The sequence below is a fragment of the Tupaia chinensis genome, unplaced genomic scaffold, assembly GCF_000334495.1.
Source record: "Tupaia chinensis unplaced genomic scaffold, TupChi_1.0 Scaffold000250_1, whole genome shotgun sequence".
NCBI classification, from domain to species: Eukaryota; Metazoa; Chordata; class Mammalia; order Scandentia; family Tupaiidae; genus Tupaia; species Tupaia belangeri.
The window spans coordinates 137,108-162,502 of NW_006159730.1; the positions used below are offsets into that span (position 1 = coordinate 137,108).

General features: G+C 39.7%; 1 protein-coding gene across 1 annotated transcript in view; it reads left to right on the forward strand.

The window, feature by feature from the left end:
* The window catches only part of ARHGEF28 (Rho guanine nucleotide exchange factor 28), a gene marked incomplete in the record, with an annotated part of 274,949 nt that overhangs the window by 49,930 nt on the left and 199,624 nt on the right, over window positions 1-25,395 (forward strand). Inside the window, 2 exon segments of the mRNA XM_027772037.1 lie at window positions 9,669-9,816; window positions 13,018-13,311. Of these exon segments, the coding sequence (XP_027627838.1) occupies window positions 9,669-9,816; window positions 13,018-13,311 (442 nt within the window).

The window sequence follows — 25,395 nt, forward strand, 5'->3', positions numbered from 1 at the left end:
GACTGCAGTAAGATATATAGCCCCAGCTAGGTGCTACTTTATAGGATGCATAAAGTTAGACTTGTGTTCATGGAAATGTATATATCACCTGTGTTTGCTATGAAAATATTTAGATTAATTATGGTCTTTAGTAATTCAGTAAAATGTGGGGGGAAAACAGTATAGAAAGCAAATATAGATACCAGAGACAGTGTGGGAGGAGAGTGGGAGATGGCAGAAGGTAAGAGATAGGGAATTAAGGATGGGGGAAAAAAAGCAAAACATACATAAAACAAGAAATGGAAAATTATTTGCTGACAATAACATGTTTGTTGCTGTGCTTGATTGAGACAATATACAGTGTACTCTGGATGGAAAATCTCATTTTGTATGCTATAATGATGCTTAGGGAAAAAATGTAAATTAAATTACCAAAAAAAAAAAAGTTTCAAAAAAAAAAAATCCGTTCGATGACCACAGTAAGATATATAGCTCCAGCTAGGTGCTATTTTACAGGATGCCTAAAGTTAGACTTGTGTTCATGGAAATGTATGTATCAGCTGTGTTTGCTATGAAAATATTTAGATTAATTAAGATCTTTAGTAATTCAATAAAAAATGGGGGAAAAACAGTATAGAAAGTAAACATAGATACCAGAGACAGTGAGGGAGGAGAGTGGGAGATGGCAGAGGGTAAGAGATAGGGCATCAAGGATGGGGGGAAAAAAAGCAAAACATACAGGAAACAAGAAATGAAAAATTACTTGTTGACAATAACATGCATGTTGATGCGCTTGATTGAGACAATATACAGTGTACTCTGGACAGAAAATCTCATTTTGTATGCTGTGATGATGTACAGTGAATGAACGTAAACAAATTAATTTAAATTAAAAAAATAAAAAAATAAAAAAATTAAGAATTATAGAATCAATTAAGAATTATATACAAAGTATTATAGATTCTAAATTCTAAAGACTAAATAGGTCTTTAAGTTACTTTGCCCCACTCGATGTCAGAGCAAACAACTGAGAAAAGTAGAATAACAGCAAAAAACAAAACCCCGCCATCTCCTGTAGTGCTTGCTCCTGGTAAGCTGAAGCAGCCTTTGTATCTTGGGCATCTCTGATCCTCAGAAAGCTCTCACTGTGAAGCTGAACTCTGTCCCCGTCCTTCCCTCCATTGTTCTGTGCTCCTCCCTTGGGGCCTGTGGAACATGTCTTATGCCTTGTCTGCATGATAGATCATCAGGTATTTGTAATAGTGACTGTTTACCCCTGGGTCTTCTCTTTGGCAAAACAGCCCCAGTTCCTCCAATTGTTCCTCATATGACAACTCAGTTTTTGCATTCCTTTGGCATCCTTGTCATTTTTCTCTGAATGTGTCAGTTTTGTCTATATTTATATTAAATATAATTATATGGCCCAGGTATGTCTGACAGGTATAGAGTAAGGATCATACTCATCTTTTTTTTTTTATTTTATTTCTTTAAATGGGCAGAATGTGTATATGCTCACTAGAGAGACAGACACAGAGAGAATGAAATCACCCAATGATGCAGTGTGGTCATACCATAGTCTCTTCTCCATATCCTGATGGGCATTCCCAAACACCCAGCATATTTTTCAAGCAACGGGTGCCAAGACTTGAGCCATGGTCAGCCATGTAGAATTTTTGCTCCCTTAACCACTAGGCTACAGGGCCATCCCTGGACCATACTTATTCTTAATGGAGTTATATTAGATTTTTATCAATACCGGGTAGAGTGGCATTATTACTTTTGGGTGGCTGTCTCACTGATGACTCATGCTAGTTGAGTGTTGAGTAAAATCCCAACTTGTGTTTACCTGTTAAGTTGTATTTTGCTTCATTTTTAATTTATGTAGTTGATTATATTGAGATCAAGTGCAGGAACTTCATTTCCTAAGGAATATCAAGATAGAGCAAGAGTGGAGTTTCATTTTTAAATCTTCTCATGTCCAGCCTACTGCATTGCTCACTATGTTCTATTGTTTGAAGTGTCAGATATTTTTTTACAGTTTCTAGGAGTTCTATATTTTCATGGAATCTGTGAGTAAGTTAGTAATTTGAAAAAGAAGCAAGCCAAGGAGATTTTTAATGTCTGATTCTGGTCTTGTGAAGAACCTGGAGTGACTTACACTTTAAATGTCATCTGAAGAGGAGTAGGAGGATGATCCACTTTAAGGTAGCAAAAATACTAATACCTGTTTGGTTCTTTGGTAAGAAATTCGTAGATGTCACAGCATTTCAGCAGAAGGCTAGGTCTTGATGAGTGTTGCAAGTAGAACTCTGCAGGGCTGCCTGATGGTAAGAAATGCTGGTGTGGGTCAGTGTCATAGCCTAATAGTGAAGGGAGCTGGAGCCCACCTCGCTGACTGCAGTTTGAATCCCAGCCGTGGCAGCTTGAAAAACACATTGAGCATGTGTGTGTGTGCACAAAATGCTAACAGGATGGAGAAATGGAGGACGAGGGATTGTGGTGTGATCATGCCCCATTAGGAGGTATCTTCTCCCTTTCCCTCTCTCTTGTTGTCTCTGATGAGTGTATGCACCCTCTAGCAATGAAAAAAAATATTGATTTGGGACCAGCAGTTGCCATAATGGTTATGTCACTGGACTCCCATGTAGTTGACCGCGATTTGAGTTCTGGACCTGGTGGCTTTAACTCATGCTTTGTGTGTGTGCGTGCCCAAGATCCTGAGAGGAGAATAGAGAAGGGATTTCAGCGCGTTTCTCACTTTCTGTCTGTCTCTCTCTGTCTTTCTGGCAAGCTTATGTACCCTATAGCAAAAACCTCCCCCCCCAAAAAAAATTGGCTTAATTTATTTGACTTTTTTTGTGTATGTTTACTTTGGAGTATATTTAGTATGATTATAGTTAGTTTGACTTTTCTACTCTGCATTTCTTATCCCTGTTTTCCTTATTATTTGACCTTCAGAGTTGTTAAAGGAGTATGGATGAGTGTTTTTCCTCATTTATGAGTATGTAGGAGGTGATATACTTTTACTACTTACGGGGGAAAGGGAATGATTATGACATTGATTCTGACTGGTTCACTTGGGGAAGAGAAAGTTTTGACCTGCCAAAGGCAAAGCTTATAGGTGAAGTAAGACATGAAAAAGAAGGGAGAAGACTAGAATTAGTAATAAGTTAGTAATAATTTTTTGTAAGTGTGGATAATAAATTTCAGTGGCAATGAACAAAATGTGAATTAAATAAATAGAGATTGCAATTGCAGTTTTGCATTGTTGAAATTTGCCACTTGATATTGGATACATTCTTAAATAAATGTGGTTACATTATATATCATTTCAGTGAACATTTCTCTATTTATTTATTTGCTGATGATTTATTACTTGCTGTTTATTTTATATGTACTTTAGACTAGGGAGATGATGCTAGGCAAAAAGCAAGTATGAGAATTTTGTTTTATTTGAGTTTGAAATGGGTCAAAAAGCAGTGGAGACAACTCATGACATCAACCACGCATTTGACCTAGGAACTGCTGATGAATGTGCAAAGGAGAGGGGTGCCTTGAGGTTGAGTGTCACGGCTGGCTGTCAGAATTTGTCAATGCCCAATTGAGAGAAATCATCGAAGCTGGCCCTCTTACAACTACATGAGAAATTGCTGAAGAAAAACGTCAACCATTCTGCAGTTGTTCAGCATTGGAAGCAAAAGGGAAAGGTGAAAAGTTTGATAAGTGGGTGCCTCATGAGCTGACTGAGAATAAAAAAAAAATCATTGTTTTGAAGTGTCATCTTCTCTTACTCTATGCAACAAAAAATCTTTTCTCTAGTTGATTGTGACGTGTGAAGAAAAGTAGATTTTATATGACAACCAGTGGTGACCAGCTCAGTGGTTGGAAGAAGAAGCTCCAAAGCACTTCCAAAAGCCAGTTTTGCACCAAAAAGGAAAAGGTCATGGTCACCATTTGGTAGGGTCTGGTCACATTCTGGTGAAATCATTATGTCTGAGAAGTATGCTCAGTAAGTTGACGAGATGCACCAAAAATCGCAGCGCTGCAGCCAGCCTTTGCCAGCGCCCAATAAAGGGCCCAGTTCTTCACTCTTGACAGCTTGTCACACAACCAACTTTTTAAAAGTTGAACAAATTGGAATATGAAGTTTTGCTTCATCTGCCATATTCACCTATGCTCTCGCCAACTGACTACCACTTCTTCAAGCAACCCAACGACTTTTTGCAAGGAAAACGCCTTCATAATCAGCAGAATGGTTTCCAGGAGTTCACTGAATCTTGAAGCACATATTTTTATGCTACAGGAATAAACAAACTTATTTCTCATTGGCAAAAATGCATGATTATAAGGGTTCCTACTTTGATTATTAAATATGTGTTTGAGCCTAGTTATAATGATTTAAAATTTATGATCTGAAACCACAATTGCTTTTGCACCAACCTAATACATGTGAATGTTTGTTACAGTATTGTTCAGAAAGTTCATAAGTTAGAAATACACTTAATGTATAACAGTAGAGGGATATTGAAGTAATCAAGTAATCATGGAACATCAAACATTTAATGGAATGCAATTAGAAAGGGTGTAAAAGGTCATGACAACATAGAAAATACTTTCAATAGAAGCAAGGAGAGTTCATGTGTGTTTATGCCTTAGTCTGTCCTTGTAATGATTACCTGGGCATGTGAATAAAATCCAGAAGGGGAAGTTGAGAAAAAGTTGATACTTTAGGATGTTAGCATAGACGAAAATCGCCCATAATCCCACTACCCAGAGACATGGAAGTTAGATATCTTTGATTGCTATCATTTTGTTCAATAATGAAAACTCTTAAACGATCTTTTAATTTTTAGATATTGAATTAATTGAGAATGTATAAGTACTTGATAGGACGCATGCTTTTGCCTCTAATGGATGGCTGTTGTTCCCAGACCATTTACTGATTTGTTCATTGTTCTCCCACTGATTTGAAATGCCACCTTCGTTACAGAGTTCCCATGGTTATTTCTGTCTCTGGACTCTGCACTCTGCAGTTTGTTTCCCTGCCCCTACCACTCGTTTACGTTACCTTGGTTTGACTGTATATTTTGTTTTGTGGTAGGGTAAGCTCTGACCTCTTCCCCCACAGCTCAAACATTCTCTCTCAAATCTTTTGTTTTTATTCTTGTGTATTTACTCTTCTGGATGAACTTTAGAATACGCCTCTCAAGTTTCATTGGCAAAAATTCAATTTGGATTTTAATTTGGATTAATTTATAGATTAATATGAGGAACTATTTTTGCCTAATATGCCTCTTATTGTTTCTAGAAGTTTCAGTGAAATATTTGAGTGTTTTTTTATTTTAGGTCGATAGAATTCTTTGTAGAAAGAAGCACACTAACTTTGATATTGATGGCATCACATTTCTGTAGGCAAATTTATAATTTTCAATCGCTTGAAGTAAAAAGTTCAATTGAATCCAGGTGGGGAAGTGAAGAATATATGGTGAAATTCTGAAAATGGGCATTTGTCTTCGTTATATATGAAATTAGTGGCCTTTTAAGAAGAATAGCAGATTTTCAGTGGCCACAGTGGTTAGAAGAACCCCAAAGATGGCCCAAAATTGTTACTCATGACTATGCCTTGTTTATTCCTCCACACTTTTTTCCCCCTGAAATCTGTTCCTATTCTATTCAGTAGAATTATCTTAAGTAGTTTTACCTAAACCTATCTCCTTTGAGACTTACCTACTGTTTCTGAATGAAAACATTCTTATTTTTTTTCCTTTGTATTTTTTCTTAAAAATTTGCCAGAGGGTGTGTGTGTTGTGGGGGTGGGGAGAGAAAGTGAGAAAGCACCTTCCATGGGGAATGACCACACCACAATTTCTTCTTCATTTCTCCTTCCTTTTGGAATTTTGGGTATGCACACACATACAACAGCATATTTCTCAAGCTGCCGGGTTTGGCACTTGACCTGTGTGGTTGGCCATGTTGGATCCAGCAGCCTTAACCACCAGGCTACACGCGGGGCCATTTATTTCCTTTTTCTGTCTTCTTCTAGGCCACTCCTTCCTATTTCACTGGGTCTTTCTGTTAGTTTCTGTATTATTCCCTTTCATTCTTTTTCTATAATATTCATAACCGTGCCTTTCTGATGTCTTTGTAGTTACCAAATAATGGACTCCTTTTATTATTGAATATTATTAGTTCATGTGTGTTTATGCCTTAGTCTGTCCTTGTAATGATTACCTGGGCATGTGAATAAAATCCAGAAGGGGAAGTTGAGAAAAAGTTGATACTTTAGGATGTTAGCATAGATGGAAGTTAGATATCTTTGATTGCTATCATTTTGTTCAATAATGAAAACTCTTAAACGATCTTTTAATTTTTAGATATTGAATTAATTGAGAATGTATAAGTACTTGATAGGACGCATGCTTTTGCCTCTAATGGATGGCTGTTGTTCCCAGACCATTTACTGATTTGTTCATTGTTCTCCCACTGATTTGAAATGCCACCTTCGTTACAGAGTTCCCATGGTTATTTCTGTCTCTGGACTCTGCACTCTGCAGTTTGTTTCCCTGCCCCTACCACTCGTTTACGTTACCTTGGTTTGACTGTATATTTTGTTTTGTGGTAGGGTAAGCTCTGACCTCTTCCCCCACAGCTCAAACATTCTCTCTCAAATCTTTTGTTTTTATTCTTGTGTATTTACTCTTCTGGATGAACTTTAGAATACGCCTCTCAAGTTTCATTGGCAAAAATTCAATTTGGATTTTAATTTGGATTAATTTATAGATTAATATGAGGAACTATTTTTGCCTAATATGCCTCTTATTGTTTCTAGAAGTTTCAGTGAAATATTTGAGTGTTTTTTTATTTTAGGTCGATAGAATTCTTTGTAGAAAGAAGCACACTAACTTTGATATTGATGGCATCACATTTCTGTAGGCAAATTTATAATTTTCAATCGCTTGAAGTAAAAAGTTCAATTGAATCCAGGTGGGGAAGTGAAGAATATATGGTGAAATTCTGAAAATGGGCATTTGTCTTCGTTATATATGAAATTAGTGGCCTTTTAAGAAGAATAGCAGATTTTCAGTGGCCACAGTGGTTAGAAGAACCCCAAAGATGGCCCAAAATTGTTACTCATGACTATGCCTTGTTTATTCCTCCACACTTTTTTCCCCCTGAAATCTGTTCCTATTCTATTCAGTAGAATTATCTTAAGTAGTTTTACCTAAACCTATCTCCTTTGAGACTTACCTACTGTTTCTGAATGAAAACATTCTTATTTTTTTTCCTTTGTATTTTTTCTTAAAAATTTGCCAGAGGGTGTGTGTGTTGTGGGGGTGGGGAGAGAAAGTGAGAAAGCACCTTCCATGGGGAATGACCACACCACAATTTCTTCTTCATTTCTCCTTCCTTTTGGAATTTTGGGTATGCACACACATACAACAGCATATTTCTCAAGCTGCCGGGTTTGGCACTTGACCTGTGTGGTTGGCCATGTTGGATCCAGCAGCCTTAACCACCAGGCTACACGCGGGGCCATTTATTTCCTTTTTCTGTCTTCTTCTAGGCCACTCCTTCCTATTTCACTGGGTCTTTCTGTTAGTTTCTGTATTATTCCCTTTCATTCTTTTTCTATAATATTCATAACCGTGCCTTTCTGATGTCTTTGTAGTTACCAAATAATGGACTCCTTTTATTATTGAATATTATTCTTAGTGCTAGTATTCTTGGGCATCTCCCTTTAGTAGGCAAGTCTTATTTTTGACATGGTGGTTGTTTATTTCTTTTACTAATGTGAAGCGTGGTATGGTTCTTGAAAGAGGTATAATGAATTAACATACTGTACTGTTTGAGGCTAAGTTTGTGTTGGAAAAAGTTGCAATTAAACTCTTTCGTAAGTCGTAGTCCTTGTTCACCCAACCAAATAAAATAGTAATCTGATAGTTGTTTTAAATAGATGCAAATTTGATATCCCTGTGATCTGTGAAAATCTTGCTCTGTTTATACAATTTGTTTTCTATTAAAAAAAATCACAAACAGGTCAGGTTAGATTCTGTTGTGGATAATTAACAGTCCCTGTAGCAACATGACTAAAGCAAGCTGTTCTTCCTTTTTTAGGAGTTGAAATGTACGTTTCCTTTCTCAGTCATGTCAGACATTTGTTATTGTTTTCTTTTTTGCTTTTCAGATCTCCTTCCTGAACTTTTTTGGAAGCTATTGTATAGTAAATTTTTCTTGGCAGGCTATTTTCTATTGATTACATTTGTGTAAGTGTGCTCATAGGCAGAGAAAGGACAATTACTAATTGTAAACTGGTGATTTTTTTTCAGAGCTCCGTAATTTGTGTTTATATCAATCCATAATTTTGGATAACTTTTTGAATATGTTCAATGGACTGCAAACTACTAGGAAGACATTGCTTTTTAATTTATAAAGTTTTAAGAATTAATAACCATATGGCTACTGGAGAAGGGAGCTCTGCACTGGTATTTTTTTTTTTTTTTTTTCCTGTTGTTGTTATTGTTTGTTGGTTTGTTTTTGATCCTAATTGGCCTCACTTTTATTCTCCTACCATCTGTCTCTGTGATCTTCCTAAAAGGCAAACAGACATTAGGGAGACTGTGTGGACATTTCTTTGTTCTCTTTTCTCTCCATCTCAGGGTGTGCGAATCTCGGAGAGCATGGGTGTTTTTGCTGGGCAAGCCCACAGAAGCCCGGATGCTTCAGCACACCAGGCTGGGCCCTGGAGGCCCTCCAGAGTGGATGACCCTCTCCACCTTCTGGTTTCCATTTCCCTGCCACTCCCACAGGCTAGGCGGAATGCACCTTCTCCCTGGAGACCCCATTTTGTACTACCTTTTTGTGTGTAGTATAGAGAGTCCCTAATCTTCCAGCCAAGGGAATCTGGCAGGCTTGTCAGTGATTGCTGCTCCCTTGGGTGTAACCCTGCTGAATGAGTCCCCAGTCCCCAGTCCTCTGGATGAGAAGATCCTTGAGAGCACTAGCCTGCTGCCCCACTTCTCCAACATTTGTCCTCACAGTGTGCTGGAGTGGTAGCTCCTCTCCTTGGGACCAGGGCAATTTGCAGGGCTGTGTGCTGAGCAGAAGCTCTTAAGAGAAAGTGTGAGGCCAGGCCAGGTTAGAAAGAGGATGTGGAAATCCCTCAGAGAAGACAAACAGCAAATGGAAATGCCTGACAAGTGTGAAGCCAGTGTGTAGTAGTCTTATTTATTTGACAATGCTCATGAATGTTGAAGGTTCCATAGAGGATAAGACCAGAGCCAAGAATAATTATCTTGAATTTTTGCATGAGTAGTGGTATTTCAGGTACAGGTCAAAAATGTAATGTATGCAACAATGCTGGATAGATCTGAATTCAAAGTAAGACAGGTGCTACACTCATACATCTAGAAAGTTAGAAGGAAGAAAAAAAGTCTTCTCTATGTCCTGAACATCTCCAGCTTTCAAAACAGAACAAACCAGCTCTGATATTCATACTTAAACATATCAGGAAGCATTTTTCCTGATGTCAAAAATTGTTGTTGTTGGAAAGAAGGATTCATGATATCTGAGCTCAACTACATGAAGTGAATATAAAAATGCCATTGTTTTGGGGCCAGGCTCTTTTTATGGTGATTTCTTAGAGCCATGACAAGGAAGTATATAAATGCTCTGACTTATTTATTTTTCAGGGGCAGATGACAGTCTTTGCAAAGTTTGGCAAAAATGTTTATCTTCCTGAAGATGCCGAGTTTTACTTTATTTATGATGGCTCTCACCAGAGACACATCATGTTTGCAGAGCGCATTGAGGATAACGTTCTCCGGTCCAGCATTCCAGGTGAGGTGACCTCTTTGTTGCGTGCCTGGAACATCTGTGTTTGCAAGTGTCTTTCTCCCAGCCATATAGGTCAGGAAGAGAGCCACAAGGGAAAAGAAAACAGTGCTCCAAGGTCCTGCATGGATGTGAGTGTTTGCATATGCATGTGCGTACACAGATTAGAAAGAGCATGCACCCTGCATTGACTCATGTCTAAGCTATGCCTGCAGCTTGGAGCCTGGACCTAGCCTGGGTAGGCCCATCCTGCTGGCAGCACCCAGCTCTCAAGGTTGGGTGTGCTTTAGATGCAATCAAATGGAGGAAACACTGTTTCTTAAGTGTCACCTCTTATAATCTCAGGGCCAAATGCCAGGGCTCGCTCAGGTAAAGCTGACATGGACAAAGTTTGTCTCCATTCTCGCTTCCTCATTCCCTGTGGTCAACCTCGCAGCCCCCGGTCTACCTTTCCCTTGCCTTGCTCCCTTTGGGATCTGGGGATTCCTTCCTCTGTACTCTGTCCATCCAGAATCTTCCTTACTGGATATCAGACTCCAGAGCTTTCTTTCCCCACCAACCAAGTGTTCCTATTTGAGCCCTGTAATTACCCCAGTTGTCTTCAAATACTACAGTGACAGATGACAAATTAATGCACCCTGTTTGTGTGTTATGTGCTAGTAGTCCTCAGAAAAAGTAGTTTTGTATGTCCATGAGGGGCTTAATTGTGTGTCTAAGAGACATCAAGCTTTAACATAATGGTGGAATTAAATCTCATTACCTGTGGGCCAAAGAGGATAGTTTCTCTATATTTTTCTTTTTCAATTTTACTATAGTGCTCACCAGAGAGAGACAGAGACAGAAACAAAGAGTAAGAGAGAGAGAAAGTGAGAAATCACTCCCTGGGGTGATAGCCATGCCACAATCCCTTCTCTTTCATTCTTCTCTCAGGATTTTGGGTACACACACACGCATGCAGCCAGCCTGATTTTCAAGCCATTAGGTCCAGGACTCGAACTGTGGAGTCAGTCATGTGGGATCCAGCTGCCTTAACCTCCATACCACCTGCTGACCCTTTGTTGTTTTCATTTGCTGATTGACTGATTTTTCTAAATAGTGGGTCTTAAAATTGTATCATACAGGAAGCCTTCACTTTTTCTTAGGAATATAATTAGTCTCCTTTTTGAAGGAAATATGTTTCTAAGTGCTTCTGGAGCATGTATATCTGCTATGTGTGGAAAGAAGGCAGTTCATAAACATGTATAACACAGACACAGTAAAGTTATAGAGAAGTGCAAATCCATTTTTAAGCTTGCCTGGTGATTTCTTGCTTTCTGTTTCTCTGTTTTCTCTGGTGAGCACACATGGCCCATAGCGAAAAATCTCTCTCTCTCTCTTTCTCTCGAAAAAAAAAAAAAAAAAAAAAAAAGAGCCAGTGTGAGGGATCAGCAAATGGCATCATAATTACATCACTGGACTCCACATAGTTGATCATGGGTTTGAGTCCCAGACTAGGCAGCTTAAAACTCACTGCAGTGCGTGTGCCTGTGTGCCCAAAATCCCAAGAGGAGAGTAGAGGAGAAGGGATAGTGGCATGGCCAACCCCACAGGGGGGTGATTTCTTGCTTTCTGTCTTTCTGTCTCTCAAGTGAGCTCACATGCCCTATAGCAAAAATCTCTCTAAAAAAAAAAGACCCAGGACCAGCAGTTAGTGTAATGGCTATGTCGCTAGACTCCCACGTAGTCGACTGTGGTTCAAGTCCTGGACCCGGCGGCTTAAACTCACGCTGGGCGCGTGTGTGTGTGCCCGAGATCCCGAGAGGAGAATGGAGGAGAAGGGATTGCGGTGTGGCCATGCCCCCCGGGGGGTGATTTCTCACTTTCTGTTGTTGAAGGTGACGCTGGCCGTGAACAAAAAAAAAACCCTCTCAAAAAAAAAAAAAAAAAACCCAGTGTGAGAGAAGCAGTAGTTCTTTTTCAGTGAGCTTGAGATATTCTTATTCCTCGAAGCCCAGGTGGCATAGCCTTTGGGGAAAGGCACTGGAGAGGAAGGCAGAGGAGGAAGGACGTGTGCCCATTAGCCATTTGCTTGGGGCTGGAGACACTGGGTCAGTGGTAGCTGAGTAACTCTTCTCTGTCTAGCTGTGATTACCAAAATGACAATGGTTTGTAGCTCCTAATTCCTGGAAATCCTGCCAATGGCAGCATAAAACTGTATGTGCAGGACCAGCAGATGGCACGGTGGTTAAGAGTGCTGGACTCCCACATGGCTGACCACGGTTCAAATCTTGAACCTGGCAGCTTCCTTTCTCACTTTCCTTCTCTCTCTCAATCTGTCCCTCTCTGGTCAAATAAAAATAAAAGTAAATAAATAAATAAGTTAAATAAAATAATTATTTAAAAACAATAAATTCCTGAGATTTAAAAAAAAACTGTATGTGAGTAGAATTTCACAAGCACACAGAGCGCAAGTTTGCTCAAGGACTAGCTGGAGGACTGGGGAAAGTGGATGGGGCATGACGAGACCCTGTCGAGGATGCCTGCCTTTCTGTCTCCCTCTGTGTTCCATCTCTCTCTCTCTCTCTCTTATATGAAAGAAATAAAATAAACAAACATCTTGATAAGATGGGACAGTGGGGCAAAAATGAGGAGGAGTGTAAGGCGGGCAAATAGCACGATGAGGTGACCACCTACAGAAAGACCGAGAGCACTCACAAGATAGAGAAGCTAACGGAAGTGAGAACATGAACAACACAGCATGCCCGCGCACACACGTGCACATTTACTTACTTTTCTGTTGAGTCATCTATGGAATTAGGGTGAACTTGTGTAATTTTGTGGTGACCTTATAAAACTGTCACCTAAATAAATATGTAAAAATATACAACTCAAGCGGAAATGGTAGAGTAGAAAGAGAAACCGATTTAAAATGACAAACTTGAGCTGAGAGCTTGGAGTAGGAGTAAAAGGTGAAGGTATCCAAATGACAATGTTTGGTAATGACAGCGTAGACACTAAAATACTCAGAGCGCAGTAATTTTAAAATCAGGAGTCATTGAAAAAAGATGAGGCCCGCAGGCTTGGCAGCGTTTAAAGCTCATGGCTGGCTTTCCTTTCTGCCCTGTGCTCCCAGAGTGCTGTCTGCCTGGGCTGTGGGGCAAGCGCGGTAGACACTGGGCGAGCGTCCCTTGCAGGCTTAGGTGAACTGCTCACTGTCTTGTCATGTAGGCCATGGGTGTCAGGAGACGGTGATGGTGTCCGTGTGCCTCTGCTCAGAAGGCTACTCCCCAGTGACCATGGGCTCCTGCTCGGTGACCTACGTGGACGACATGGCTTGCCGGCTGGCCCGCTTGCTGGTTACCCAGGTGGATCGCCTCACAGCCTCTAGCCACCAGACCCTGTTGACCCCGTTCGCCCTCACAGTGGGAGTGCTGCCTGCTTTGGATGAGGAGCTCGTGCTGGCTCTGACGCATCTGGAGTTGCCTCAGGGCTGGACCGTCTTGGGAAATTCCTCACTGGCAGGTGAGTCTTCACCAGAAAATTCAGATGCCCCCTTTCTGTGTCACGTCCTAAAGGTCCCTTATAATAAATTGTCCATTTCCCTGCATGGATTTTCCTGTTCCCTCTACCTGAGCCTCACTCTGCTGTGGCTGAGCTCCCCAAGATGAGCCACTCATCTCTGCTGCTACTCTGTCCCAGGAGGTGCAGGGTAGATGGCGCAAGGGTAAGGACTTCTCTGTGGCAGGCTCTTGAGTCAACTTCCTTGGGCTGTGGCTCCACTTCCTTTAGCAAGTTTTCTTGCTGCAAGGAGGGGACATTGCTGCCCCACTGGTGGGGTCAGTGGTAAGGAAGATCATGCATCAACTGTGTGACAGACTTTGAAGAAATGTGGCTGTGCAGGAAATGTAACCAGTGCATTGACATCTTTAAAAATGTTAGTGTCACTGGGTTTGTTTGCATTGTATGTGTACTAAATTTTGGAGTTACTAAATACTAAATGGACCTTCAATGCAGTTATTTTGAGTCTATGTGTAAACAGAGCAACCAATGTTATATATATGCCCGTAAGATTAAACTATTCAATAGTTGCTCATTATGGTGATTATAGATTACACAAGTTTATTGCAAATACGGAGATACTGCTTTGTATTTTATTGAACCTGACATCTATTATTATTTTTTTTCTGCATTCATCCCATGACCTTAGCTTTATGATTAGATGATGCTATTTTTAAGAGTTTCTGCTTCCTGATAAATCCTAGTTATAAATTACAGGTCAGCTTAAATTTGATCATGAATAAGATTAAATACACTATTCTAGGCAATGGGGTATGATTTTTGCAACCAGATTATAGGACCATAAGCCACAGTCCAAGAGGATTTCTTTCTTTCCTTTAAGCAAGGTTATATTAAAACTCTCCTGAACACTTAAGAATTTTTCTTATTTTTTAAGACCTTGGGTGAGAGAAGTCACAAGCCTAATCCAGCAATGAGCCTGAATCCTTTGTGCTGGACTTTGCTTTGTGGTAGCTGATTGATACTGATAAAGAATGGGCTCCCTGAGACTGTGGACTGTGTCCATCCTGCTCACCCTTATCCCCCAGGACCTAGCAAAAAGATATGAGGTAGATGCAGTAGTGATACTCGAAGGATACACCTTTCATTCATTCACCAAATTCTTCTTGAGTGCCTCCTGTGCACTGAGCCCTTTGCTGTCAAAGGGATATAGAGGGATTCATAAACATACATGCACATGTATGTGTGTATTTAAGTGTGTGTGTGTGTGTGCATATATGTATATAAGCCTCTTGGATGAGTAAAAAGATTTCTAACTATTATACTGGGGAATATTTCATTTTTCAGAAGGCAGATCATTTTGACAAAGACTCAGGGCTTTTATGATTTCTCACCAGTCGCTGCACTCAAGCCCATGAGTAATGAACATCAAGGCCTCATGGAAGGCACATTGGGTCAGTCCTAGGACTCCTTCCCTACTCCAGGAACTGTCTCAGTGCAGTGGCTTGGTGCCTACAGTGATTCAATTTGTGCATCTGCAAAATGACCAACTTTCATTCATGGGACTTCATAACTACATGAACAACTTAAAACTAACTTCCTCCAAAATGGCATTTATTAGGTCATTGGGAAATTACATCATGATGTAATTTTTTTCTGTTTTTCTATGCAAAACGTGTCACGACTTTCCCGAAGAACCAATATATTACCTATGGCCTATATAGTTTTTTTCATGGCAAAATTTAGATATAAATTAATGTATCTTGGTAGTTAATCTGTGGATAGGCAATAGTACCTACATATAATTTTCTATGTTGGGCAGCATGCTCAGAGTTACTTTTTTTCTTTAGTGTATTTATTTATTTCTTCCATGACTGAGACAGAGAGAAAGACCTTGGGAGAGGAGAGAGAGAGAGAGAGAGAGAGAGAGAGGAGAGAGAAAGGAGAGAGAGAGATAGAAAGAGAAGAAGTCAGAATCTGCAACAGAGATGCTGCAGTCCAGCCCCAGATCGTAAGTGTGGGCCTGGTGTACTCAGGGAGGTCTTTGGACTTGAACCGGGAACCTGTCTGTATAGAATTATCTTGCAGAACATCGCTTTTTACCACTGTGCCACATCTGGCAGCTCAAAATTACTTTTGCTGGTAGAGGTAACTAATAAATAAATCAGAGAAACAGAATACTGGGCTAAAGGTGTCAAGGGTCATCTTATTGCCCTCTCATTGCTATTTGGAGATGCACTCTGTTTACCAGGCTTCTAACTGGACTGTTGATTTGTCCATATCCTTATAACAGAAAGAATTATATCATCAAGATGTCCTTTCTGACCTCTCTGCCAATATTTATAGGGTCATTGGAAAAGTCATGATGTATTATTGCATAGAAAAAAATATATCATGACTTTTCCAATGACCCAATATATGTGTAACATGTATTTCCGTGAGAGAAAAACCAGAGTGATTGTCATGGTAAGAAATTGTAATCTGTGGGAAACAATTCTGGTGCCATAGCTGTCAAGAATACTTGCTGTTGGAGTCAGGCTCAAATCCTGATCTTTCTATTTCCTGGCTATGAGACTTCAGCAAGTTATTTTGGTTCTGGTGCCACCAATTTTTACTTTCTAAAATGAGGTGTAATAGTACCATCTCATTCACTTGTTGTGACCATTAGTGCGCTCGCCAGAAAGACAGAGAGAGACAGAGAGATAGAAAGTGAGAAATCACCCTCCAGAGGGGAAGGCCACGCTGCAGTCCCTTCTCCTCCATTCTCCTCTCAGGATCTTGGGCACGCACGCACACGCGCCTGGCGTGAGTTTAAGCCACCAGGTCCGGGACTTGAACTGCGGTCGACCACATGGGAATCCAGTGACATACTCATTATGTTAACTGCTGGTCTCTCTGAACATACTAACTTCTCAGTAAAGGTTGATTTTCACATGCGCATGTGAACAGATTTCCATATGTAGAGCATATTTTATGTAACTATGTGTGTGTATAGGGAAAACAATTTAGAGTTGTTATGTATAAATGAAAGTACAGGTGAAGGATAAAATCCTGCTATGTTAAACAATTACTCTGAAAATTACCAAGAGCTTTTCTAGTCTTTTCCTAATAGTTTGTAGTATTTGATGTAACCTTGTCTGTAGCCTCGACGCGTAATGAGTTTCTCTTACAGCATCAGTGCCTGGGAACAGAATTAGTAGCCATGTTTTAACTAAATTGTACTTGCAGGTTTATGACCAACTCATGGGATTTGATGCCTTCCATCGCGAGCTTAAATCTGTATCTGCTGGGACAAACAGATGGCATAATGGTTATGTCGTTGACTCTCACCTAGTCAACCATGATTGAAGTTCCTGACCTGGTGGTTTAGAACTCGTTCTGGGGACATGTGCATGCGTGCCCAAAATGCTGAGAGAAAAATGGAGAAGGGATTGCGGCATGACCATCCCACCTGGGGGGTGATATCTCACTTTCTCTCTGACTCTCTCTGCCTCTCTAGTGAGTGCACATGCCCTGGAGCAAAGTTCTCTTTAAAAAGAAAAAAGTCTGTATCTGCCTTCCCAACCTCATTTCTGTTGTGTATGTATGTTAAGTCCCATATTGCATAATGGCTGACTTTAGATTGATAGTCTTTAACAGATGCATTTAAAAGGACGCTTTTGTCAGAATTATTCTAGCTTTTTAAAAAATTTTTTATAAAAAAAATTGGGCACTGAAGTGAGTAGATTTGAATACAAATTATTTTACATCACTTTAATTTTTTACTTTATAAATTGTATTAGATACAATTATCTGGGGCAGGGCTTGAGCTTTATTATTTTGACTAAACCAAGTAACGAGGCGTAAATTAATCATTATTTAGTTGGAAATAAACAAGAACATTTAGTGGAGTACTAACATTGATGCCCTAGATCAACTGGGTCATCTAATATGAATTTTACAGTGCATTTGTGTATCAATGGATGAGCTTGGCTCATTGTTTACTTAAATTCATTTGGTAGAGGTTCTGATAATTTTGTTTGTTTTTGTTTGTGTTTGTGTGTGTGCTTGCCAGAAAGAGAGAGAGAAAGAGAGAGAGAGACAGGGAAAGGGAGAAATCACCTCTGGAGGGATGGCATCCACAATCCCTTCTCTATTCTCCTTTTGAGATTTTGAGTACACACACTCATGTGCCTCGCATGTTTTTCAGGCCTCTAGGTCCAGGACTCAAACTGTGTGGCTGGTCATATGGGATCCAGCCACTTTAACCACCATGCCACCAGCTTGCCTGTTCTGCTACTTTTGGACCATTCTGGATGTGTCCTTTGTGATACTTAACTCTTAACTTAGTGAAGTTTTATCTAAGCAGTTTAGAATCTCTCATATGCTCATATATTTTTTCTAGGATACATATTTTGTTAGAGTCGCTTGTCTTTGAGGGAGGTAAAGTATAGTATTAAAGTGAGACCTGGAGTTTATAATGTGTTAGTGTTAGTGGCAGCGTACGTGGAAATGTTTCTTTCTTAGTAACTATTTATCTTAGTATTTATCTAGAAACCATTTTCATACTTGCTGTTACTCTTATTAAAACCTCTTTGTGTTTAGCAATTTATTTTTGATATTTTTAGAAATAAACAGAGAAGATTAAATAAGTATTGATTGATTTCTGCAATGGTTTTGTCTTGGAAGAGCCTGACTGAAGCCTTATTGTGAAACATTACTGTATTTCCTTGCATTTCATGATAAGTCTCTCTCTTTTTTTTTCCTCCTCTTCAGTCATTGAGACTTTGCAGGCAGACCTGAGATGCTGAAGAAGGCCCAGAGTCCGAGTGGAGTTGTTGTGTCTCATAAAAAAAAAAGCAGAACCTCTTACCCATCATTAGTCACAATGCAGCTTCATTATATGTTTGAGGAAAGGAAATACCCCCGTTTTTATTTAATTTTAGGCCATAAATAAAATTGGATTTCTGTTTCACAAAATTAAGCCTGTTCCTTCTGCGAAATGACTTTCACGACAGAAGCGTTTGCAAGGTCTCAGAACCCTGCATCTGTTGCACAACATTGACTAGTAATGATATTATCTAATATGAGTTCACCGTTTATCTTATATTTTACTTCAGGCTTTTTGCTTGTTTGTTTTTTTGACAGAAAATTTTTCTTAAAGGTTGGCATAATTTTGACAATTAAGTTAAGTGGGATAATTTAATTTTATTCCTATGTTCTCTGCGTTGATGTTCAGATGACTTTTGAGTGAGAAATCTCCCTTTCCTGCTCTTACTACTTCCCTTCAGCTGTGTTCCCAAGAGCCTCACAGGCCTGGCAGAAACCGAGCTTGCTATCACCAGCGGGGAGGCTGCCATTTGGGTCAAGAACCCAAGGAGGCTACAGATGCCATCTCAGAAGACTGAAGGCATTGCTCCTAGGAACAGTATAACTTCTCTTCCAACCTATGAAGTAGATAGAGATTCTCCTGGTTATACTTTGTGATTTAAGAGAAAAAACAAAGGAAAACAAAACAGACTCTTAAAAAAAAGTCACATGAAGAGTATTTCTCATACATATTTATTAATACACTTACAAACAAATTTGGCAAATTCAAGATTTTTTTTTTTTGCCAGAGTAAATTACTATTATTTTGAAAAATGAATTTAGACTTCTCTCCAGTTCTGTAGGTAAAAATAGTTCATGACGAAAAGTCCCCCTACAGGCAGGCGTTCTTCTCTTTGTTATAGAAGAGATGGAATTATTTATTATGCTAATCATAAAAGCAATAAAACCTGGTTTTGTAAAGACAATACCATGAATTGCATCTGTAGGGCAAGACTATTAAAATCTTTGAACAAAGTTTCATGTGATAGATTATTAATATTCTGATAGATTATTAAATTTTAAAAATCAAACTTTTTTCCTACTTTTATAATTAAGTTGTCAACCTAAAATGGAAGGCTGGGACAAAATTCATGAAGCAAAAGAGTTCTATGAACCAAGGGCTTAGGAGGATTTTCCCAGGTGACACAGATTCACTAGAATCTGGACTATAAATGGCTGCCAAGAAGGCTGGTATATATAATAAAGAGGGGAGCAGAAAGAGAGGAGGTTACAAATTGTTTGTCAAGAATTTACATTGGTCCATTTAAACTAATGCAGACAGCAGATTGGCTATCCATTATTCTTTACGTCATGAATTCTGGAAATGTTGTAATGATGAAAGGGTGAGGTTACTTTGCATATTTATAACCATTGTGGCATCAGTTTGTGTACTGTACACTAAGACATGTCTTTTGGGCACTGACTCTAATGAGTGTAGGGTGTAACCAAAGCCTCAGGCTCATGCCTCCCTTGGGATTTTAGTAGACCTTGCATTTCATAGACTGCTCTCAACTGCTTCCTCAGATTCTATGAGTGAAAGAAATTTTTAGGGTAAATCTATGAGATTTTGTAACTTTCCTGTAAGAGTGTTTGGAGTTTAAACACAGTTGGTGTATATAGAGAGCTGACTTCTCGTATGTGGGTAAGTTGTTGGTTAGAGAGCTGTCCCCAAAGAAGACCAGATGGTGGAACTGGCAGGACCCACTGAAGGTAGCTTACAGAATTTAATACTTCAAGAATTTACTCCAAATGTCAGATCGGGTATACTACTTAACTTGCAAATAGCACTGATGGAGTTATAACAACTACAACAGACTTAGACTTGAATCCAGAAATTAGAGAAATGATATATTAGTTGCAGAATATGTGTTATAAGGCAAGGTCAAGTAGTGCCTGTAAAAAACAAGTTACAGTATAATAAATACTGACTTGAAGAGAAAGTAGAAAACCTTGTCATAGACCACAAGTATAATGCATCAGTAATATAATGGGACGTTATTAGGTCACTGGGAAAGTCAAGATGTATTTTTCTATGGTTTTCTATGCATGGTTTTCATGACTTTCCCGACACCCCGTATTACTAAGATGAAGGGTGGTTAGCACGATGCTTTGTTCTATTAATAGGTCTTGATAAATTAGTGCCCTTTGAAAGAGAATGTTGGCTTTTCTATGCTTTACAACTGATGGAGAAAAAGGAAAAAGAAGAACAGAAGCTCAGAAGGACTTTAGAAGAAAGTTTGTAGGATTAAGGATTATTCAGCTACCGTGAAAATAGGTCTTGATTGTTTAGTGTTCCCTGGAGTTTAAAGATCAGTTTCAATATTGCTTCTTTTCTCTAGGAAAGGCCATTAAGTGAGAATTAACAGTTCATTATGAAAGACTCAGTGGAAATTGCTGATTTTATGTGACATTTATCTTGCTTTAAGCCACATGCCTGGAACTATCACCTTCTTTCCAGGCAACAAAAGAAGGGAATGTGTGGCCCAGCAGTGTCTAACAGGGGAAAATGTCTGTTTCTCTTTCTTCGTATAGAGAAAAGAAATCTGTAACCAGTAAGCAACACGATTTGTTTAACACTTGAAAGGGAGTTTGGCTTGTATGTTGGGCCTTAAATACCATCAGCTGACTGTGGATATAGAAAGACAATAGGGCAAGACTCAGGAGTAGGGCCCTGCTTTCTGGCTCTGACTTCTCTGTGTCCAGATATCATTAGCCAGGGGATGGCACACTGAATTCTCAGGCTTGCCTGCTGGCCCACAGACTCTGTGAAATGTCAGCTTTGTTCTGCCTCAAAGCTTTGTACTGGGTAGAGAATTTGAGAGAAATAAGAGCAGCAGAAACACCAATGGGTAGGAGATGCATGAAGCACAGATTTATTACAAAATACAAGTTTCCAGTTTTATTTTTAAGTTTTAAAATGAATGCATTGTGGGTAACAACTGAGTCTGGGGTTTTGTAAGTTCCTCTCAGAAATCTTGACATTTCTCAAACAGTTGTGCTCACATGCGGTATTGCTTTCTAGCCTTCTGTCACTACTTGTCACTTCTGATAGTATCTGATGGGACAAATATCTCAACACCTTCTTTTCTGACATTTTAAGCTGGTATTATGTTCCTCCAGTTGCTAAGGTAACCCACTGGATGAATACTAAGGGTGGTGAGAATGTTCTTTAGAATTGATCCTGTGGTAAATTATTATGGTCAGCTGGTAACATTGTTTTATGATACTTAGCTAGGATATCTATGTCATCTGTGAAATTTTAAAGTATTAATTTGACAAGGTTTTCCTTGTCTTTCATCCCTATTTTTAGCTTTTTCTCTTGAAGGAATTGGTTTTCTGACAGTAAAGATTTAATACAGAATTGAATTCCTAAGAAAAAGGACGTCTCCTCTCAAGTTATTTGGATTTCTTTTTGAGTTCAAGTTGGTAAACTCTTACTGAATACATTCTCTGTTTAAGGTGCTATGTTTTAAAGCAGAAATAGCCCCTTAAACTCTTCCTTAAAATATAAGCTTCCTACTTTTGTCTGGCAACAATGGCCCTCAGACTAGAATAGAGGATTACGCACTTACTCTCACATCTGGGAAATAGAACACAGGGTTGTATTAAGGTCACTTTCTCGCCCTCAGTTATAATTTCTAGGGAAAATAATGTAAATGGAAATACTGAATATTTCACCTTTCCCTAATGTGCGTCCCGAAGGGTTCTGGCCCAGAGTCGGTTTTGAAGTTCCCAGCTGGCTGACCATGTGCCTTTCCCTAGCTTCTCTCCACTGGGGCTTCCTTAGATGTGGCCAGATGCATGAGGCAGTTTTTGATTGGACAAAGGGAACTAGAATCGATTTGAAAATGACAGCAGCCAAGGAATCTCGTAATTCTTACCTTGAGGGAAAAAGTTAAAGTTTTCAGATTTTAAAATAGGATATGCATGCTGGTTGCTGTCCTTGTACAATTTTGTTTAAAAAGGAATGAAATACTCGTTTAAAACTACCAGGGCTTGGAGGTTAGAAGGCCAGTGGTTGAAGAAGGTGGGTCAGAGGGGTCTGAGGAAGTGTAGGTAAAGCAGGGAGGCAAAAGTGATGGCCTTCCTGAGGGGAATGGCCAGCGGCGTGTCCTATTGAACAGCCTCCCTTTATTTGGCCACAGTGAGGTTTACAAGGCCTTGGTTTGACTCTTCAGTATTAGCCTTGGTGTGGGGCTGTCTAGGTAGAAACCTCAAAAATCTCTGTAGTCCTACTCCACATCCCCATACACACGCATTCCCTTCCCATACCTGTAGCTGTACAGCTCTTACTTTGCAGCTTTGTCATGAGCGTGTGTGTGGAGACACCTAGGGACAACATCGGCAGGAGAGGCCTGGGCGTGGGGTGTAAGATGGGTCCTTAGAATGGCTGCAGGTTGGTTTCTTTCTCCTTGTTTCTCTTCACTCTTGATTTGTTGATTTGTTCTAATTCAGTCTTTTCTTGCCTTCTTTTGAAAAATCTACTTTGAGTCTTTTTATTCTTGTATGGATCTTTCTGTACAGCGCCAACCTTCCCGTCTGGAATCTGTAGTAGGAGATACAAGGATATATAGTCTTATGTGAACCAGTCCCTGATTTAGAAAAAAAAAAAAGGGAGTTTCTGATTTTTATAGTTCAAGACTCTCCTTTATTTCCTTTGAAAACATGTGAATTTTTGTAGTCTTGATATTTTGTCGTTTTTGGCTTTAGTATATATTTTCTTTGACGATTACATGAACTATATCATTGCAGATGAGGCTAGTTCAAGCCATCCTTTACTTAATGGGAGGCATATTAAGTAGAAACTTGAGTTTAGAGGTTGAAAGTCTAGGTTCACATAAAGCCTCAGTTTCTGCCCCTATAAAACAAAGCTAATAAGGGAACCAGCAGTTAGCGTAATGGCTGTGTCGCTGGACTCCCACGTAGTCGACCGCGGTTCGCTCCCGGACCCAGTGGCTTAAACTCACGCCGGGCGCATGTGCGTGTGTGCCCAAGATCCCGAGAGGAGAATGGAGGAGAAGGGATTGCGGCGTGACCATCCCCCCGGGGGGTGATTTCCTGCTTTCTGTCTCTATGTCTCTCTCTGTCTGTCTGGCGCATGTGCCCTATAGCAAAAACCTCTCCAAAAAACAAAACAAAACAAAAAACAAAGCTAATAGGACAATAGTTCTTCACCAAATGGCTGTCAGGATTAGATGAGACAATGCATGTAAAGCACTGAATAAATGTTTACTCTCCATATGAACAAGGAGTTTGAATTATATTTTTTAAAAAAGAATTATTTATTTAATTTTATTTATTTATTCATTTATTTTAATTTGATGAGAGAGAGAGAGAGAGAGAGAGAGAGAGAGAGAATGCAAGCCACCAGATTCAGGACTCCCAAGTGTGGTCGGTCATATGGGAGTGTCCAGTGCCTTAATCACCATGCCACCTTCTGGTCCCCAAGGAATTCAGATTCTTATCTAGCAAGAGCGAAATCAGTGTGGTTTTGGTGATTTCTTTATTTGTTTTCATCCACACATATGCATTTTATTATTTTTTCCCAACCTTCTCACCCTCGTCTCAGGTAGGCAGGACCTCTTACATAGCTCTCCTATTTTGTTTATCTTTTTCAACCTTCTTCCTCTAACAGAGGACCCCTTGTTGCTTGTGACCCTGATGCTGAAGGAGGGAAGGAAGTCACCTGTAGAAGTTGTGTATTTCTAAATTTTCTGTATATTTCTATATTTTAAAGAGCTTAATATTTCTTGGTCAGAGACTTGGGACATGAGGCTCTGGCTTCCAGTGCAAGAATAGTCAGTGGGCCCTTCCTGGCCATGTTTTCTTGAATGCAGACTACCAATGTTGATTTCCAAAGGCCATTTGCAAGGCATGATGAGCTACATGTTGTCTGTTTACCAATAATACAATTAGGCAGCAGTGTATTTTCATTTGTCTCAGACAGAACAGGGAGGTTCAACAGAGAGGACCTTTGAGGATTCCACCTCGCCTGTGGTGTGAGGGGAGAACACAAGAGTGTATCACACATAGTACGTTGTTAGAAAATATTTACTGAATGGATGACAGGTGGACTTGACTCACAGCCTTGAAGAAATATTAATAAATGAAAGAAAACCTGATAGTGCAGTCTGGAAAGGAGGTATGGTGTGTCTGCTGTTCAGGACACCTAATGACTGCCTGCCAGCTGCCCAGGGCCTGGGATTACTGCACATTCGTCTTTGTGGCATAGCCAGTATGCTACGCTGATGCAATTACAGCATCCCAGGAGCAGGCAGCTAGTTCTCTTCAATCATGCTTTTAAATTATAACTAGAGGAAAACTGTTTCCAAACATACCACATATGTATTTAATGACTATGGTCTTTTTTCTTGTATTAAAAAGCTCAGACAGGGGCCAGCTCATGGCCTGGTGGTTAAGGAAGTTGTATCCCATATGGCCTACCATGCAGTTCAAGTCCTAGACCAGTGACTTGAAAAACTTTCTGGGCATGTGTACATGTAGGCCCAAAATCCTGAAAGGAGGGAGAAATGGAGTCGTTCTGGCATGACCATACCCCATTGGGGAGTGCTTTCTCTCTCTCTCTTTATCTCTGGAGAGCACATGTACCTTCTGGCAAATTAAAGAAAAAAATCTGATGAATGTGCACACCTACTCAGCCTCCCAGTACTGACTTTCATCATTCTTGGGAGTCTTGTCCTATACATTCTTACAGCCCCCTGACAATTCTGGGGAGAAGACTGGGAAGATACCACATTTTTCTTTTTCATACATTAAGCAACTTGAAACTTCAGCATTAAATGATCTCTCCAAAAGGTACAGCTCATGAATGTTCACATCCAGATATTTCAAACCTTTCGCTAGTAGCAATACAATGTTGTGTCTGGATTCTTAATTTCTTGTGCTGATGCCCACATTGTGTGATTAAGTCTGAAAAAGTCCCTGGAATGTGAAGGTCAAAAACTGGGTTGCCATCTTGGATTTTTGATACAGATGTTTTAGTTTCATGTATGTAGTACCAGTTCCACAAGCTAAAATTATAACTAGTTTTTCTTTTTTTTTTTTTTCTTTGAGAGATTTTTGCTATAGGGTGCATGGACTCACCAGAGAGACAGAGAGAGGGAGAAAGACAGAAAGTGAGAGATCACATCTCAAAAGCAGGGACTATGCCAATTTTTGTTTCTACGAGTTCTGATGTATAGTATTGAAGGTCTCCTTCAATATTTATCTAACTGATTGACT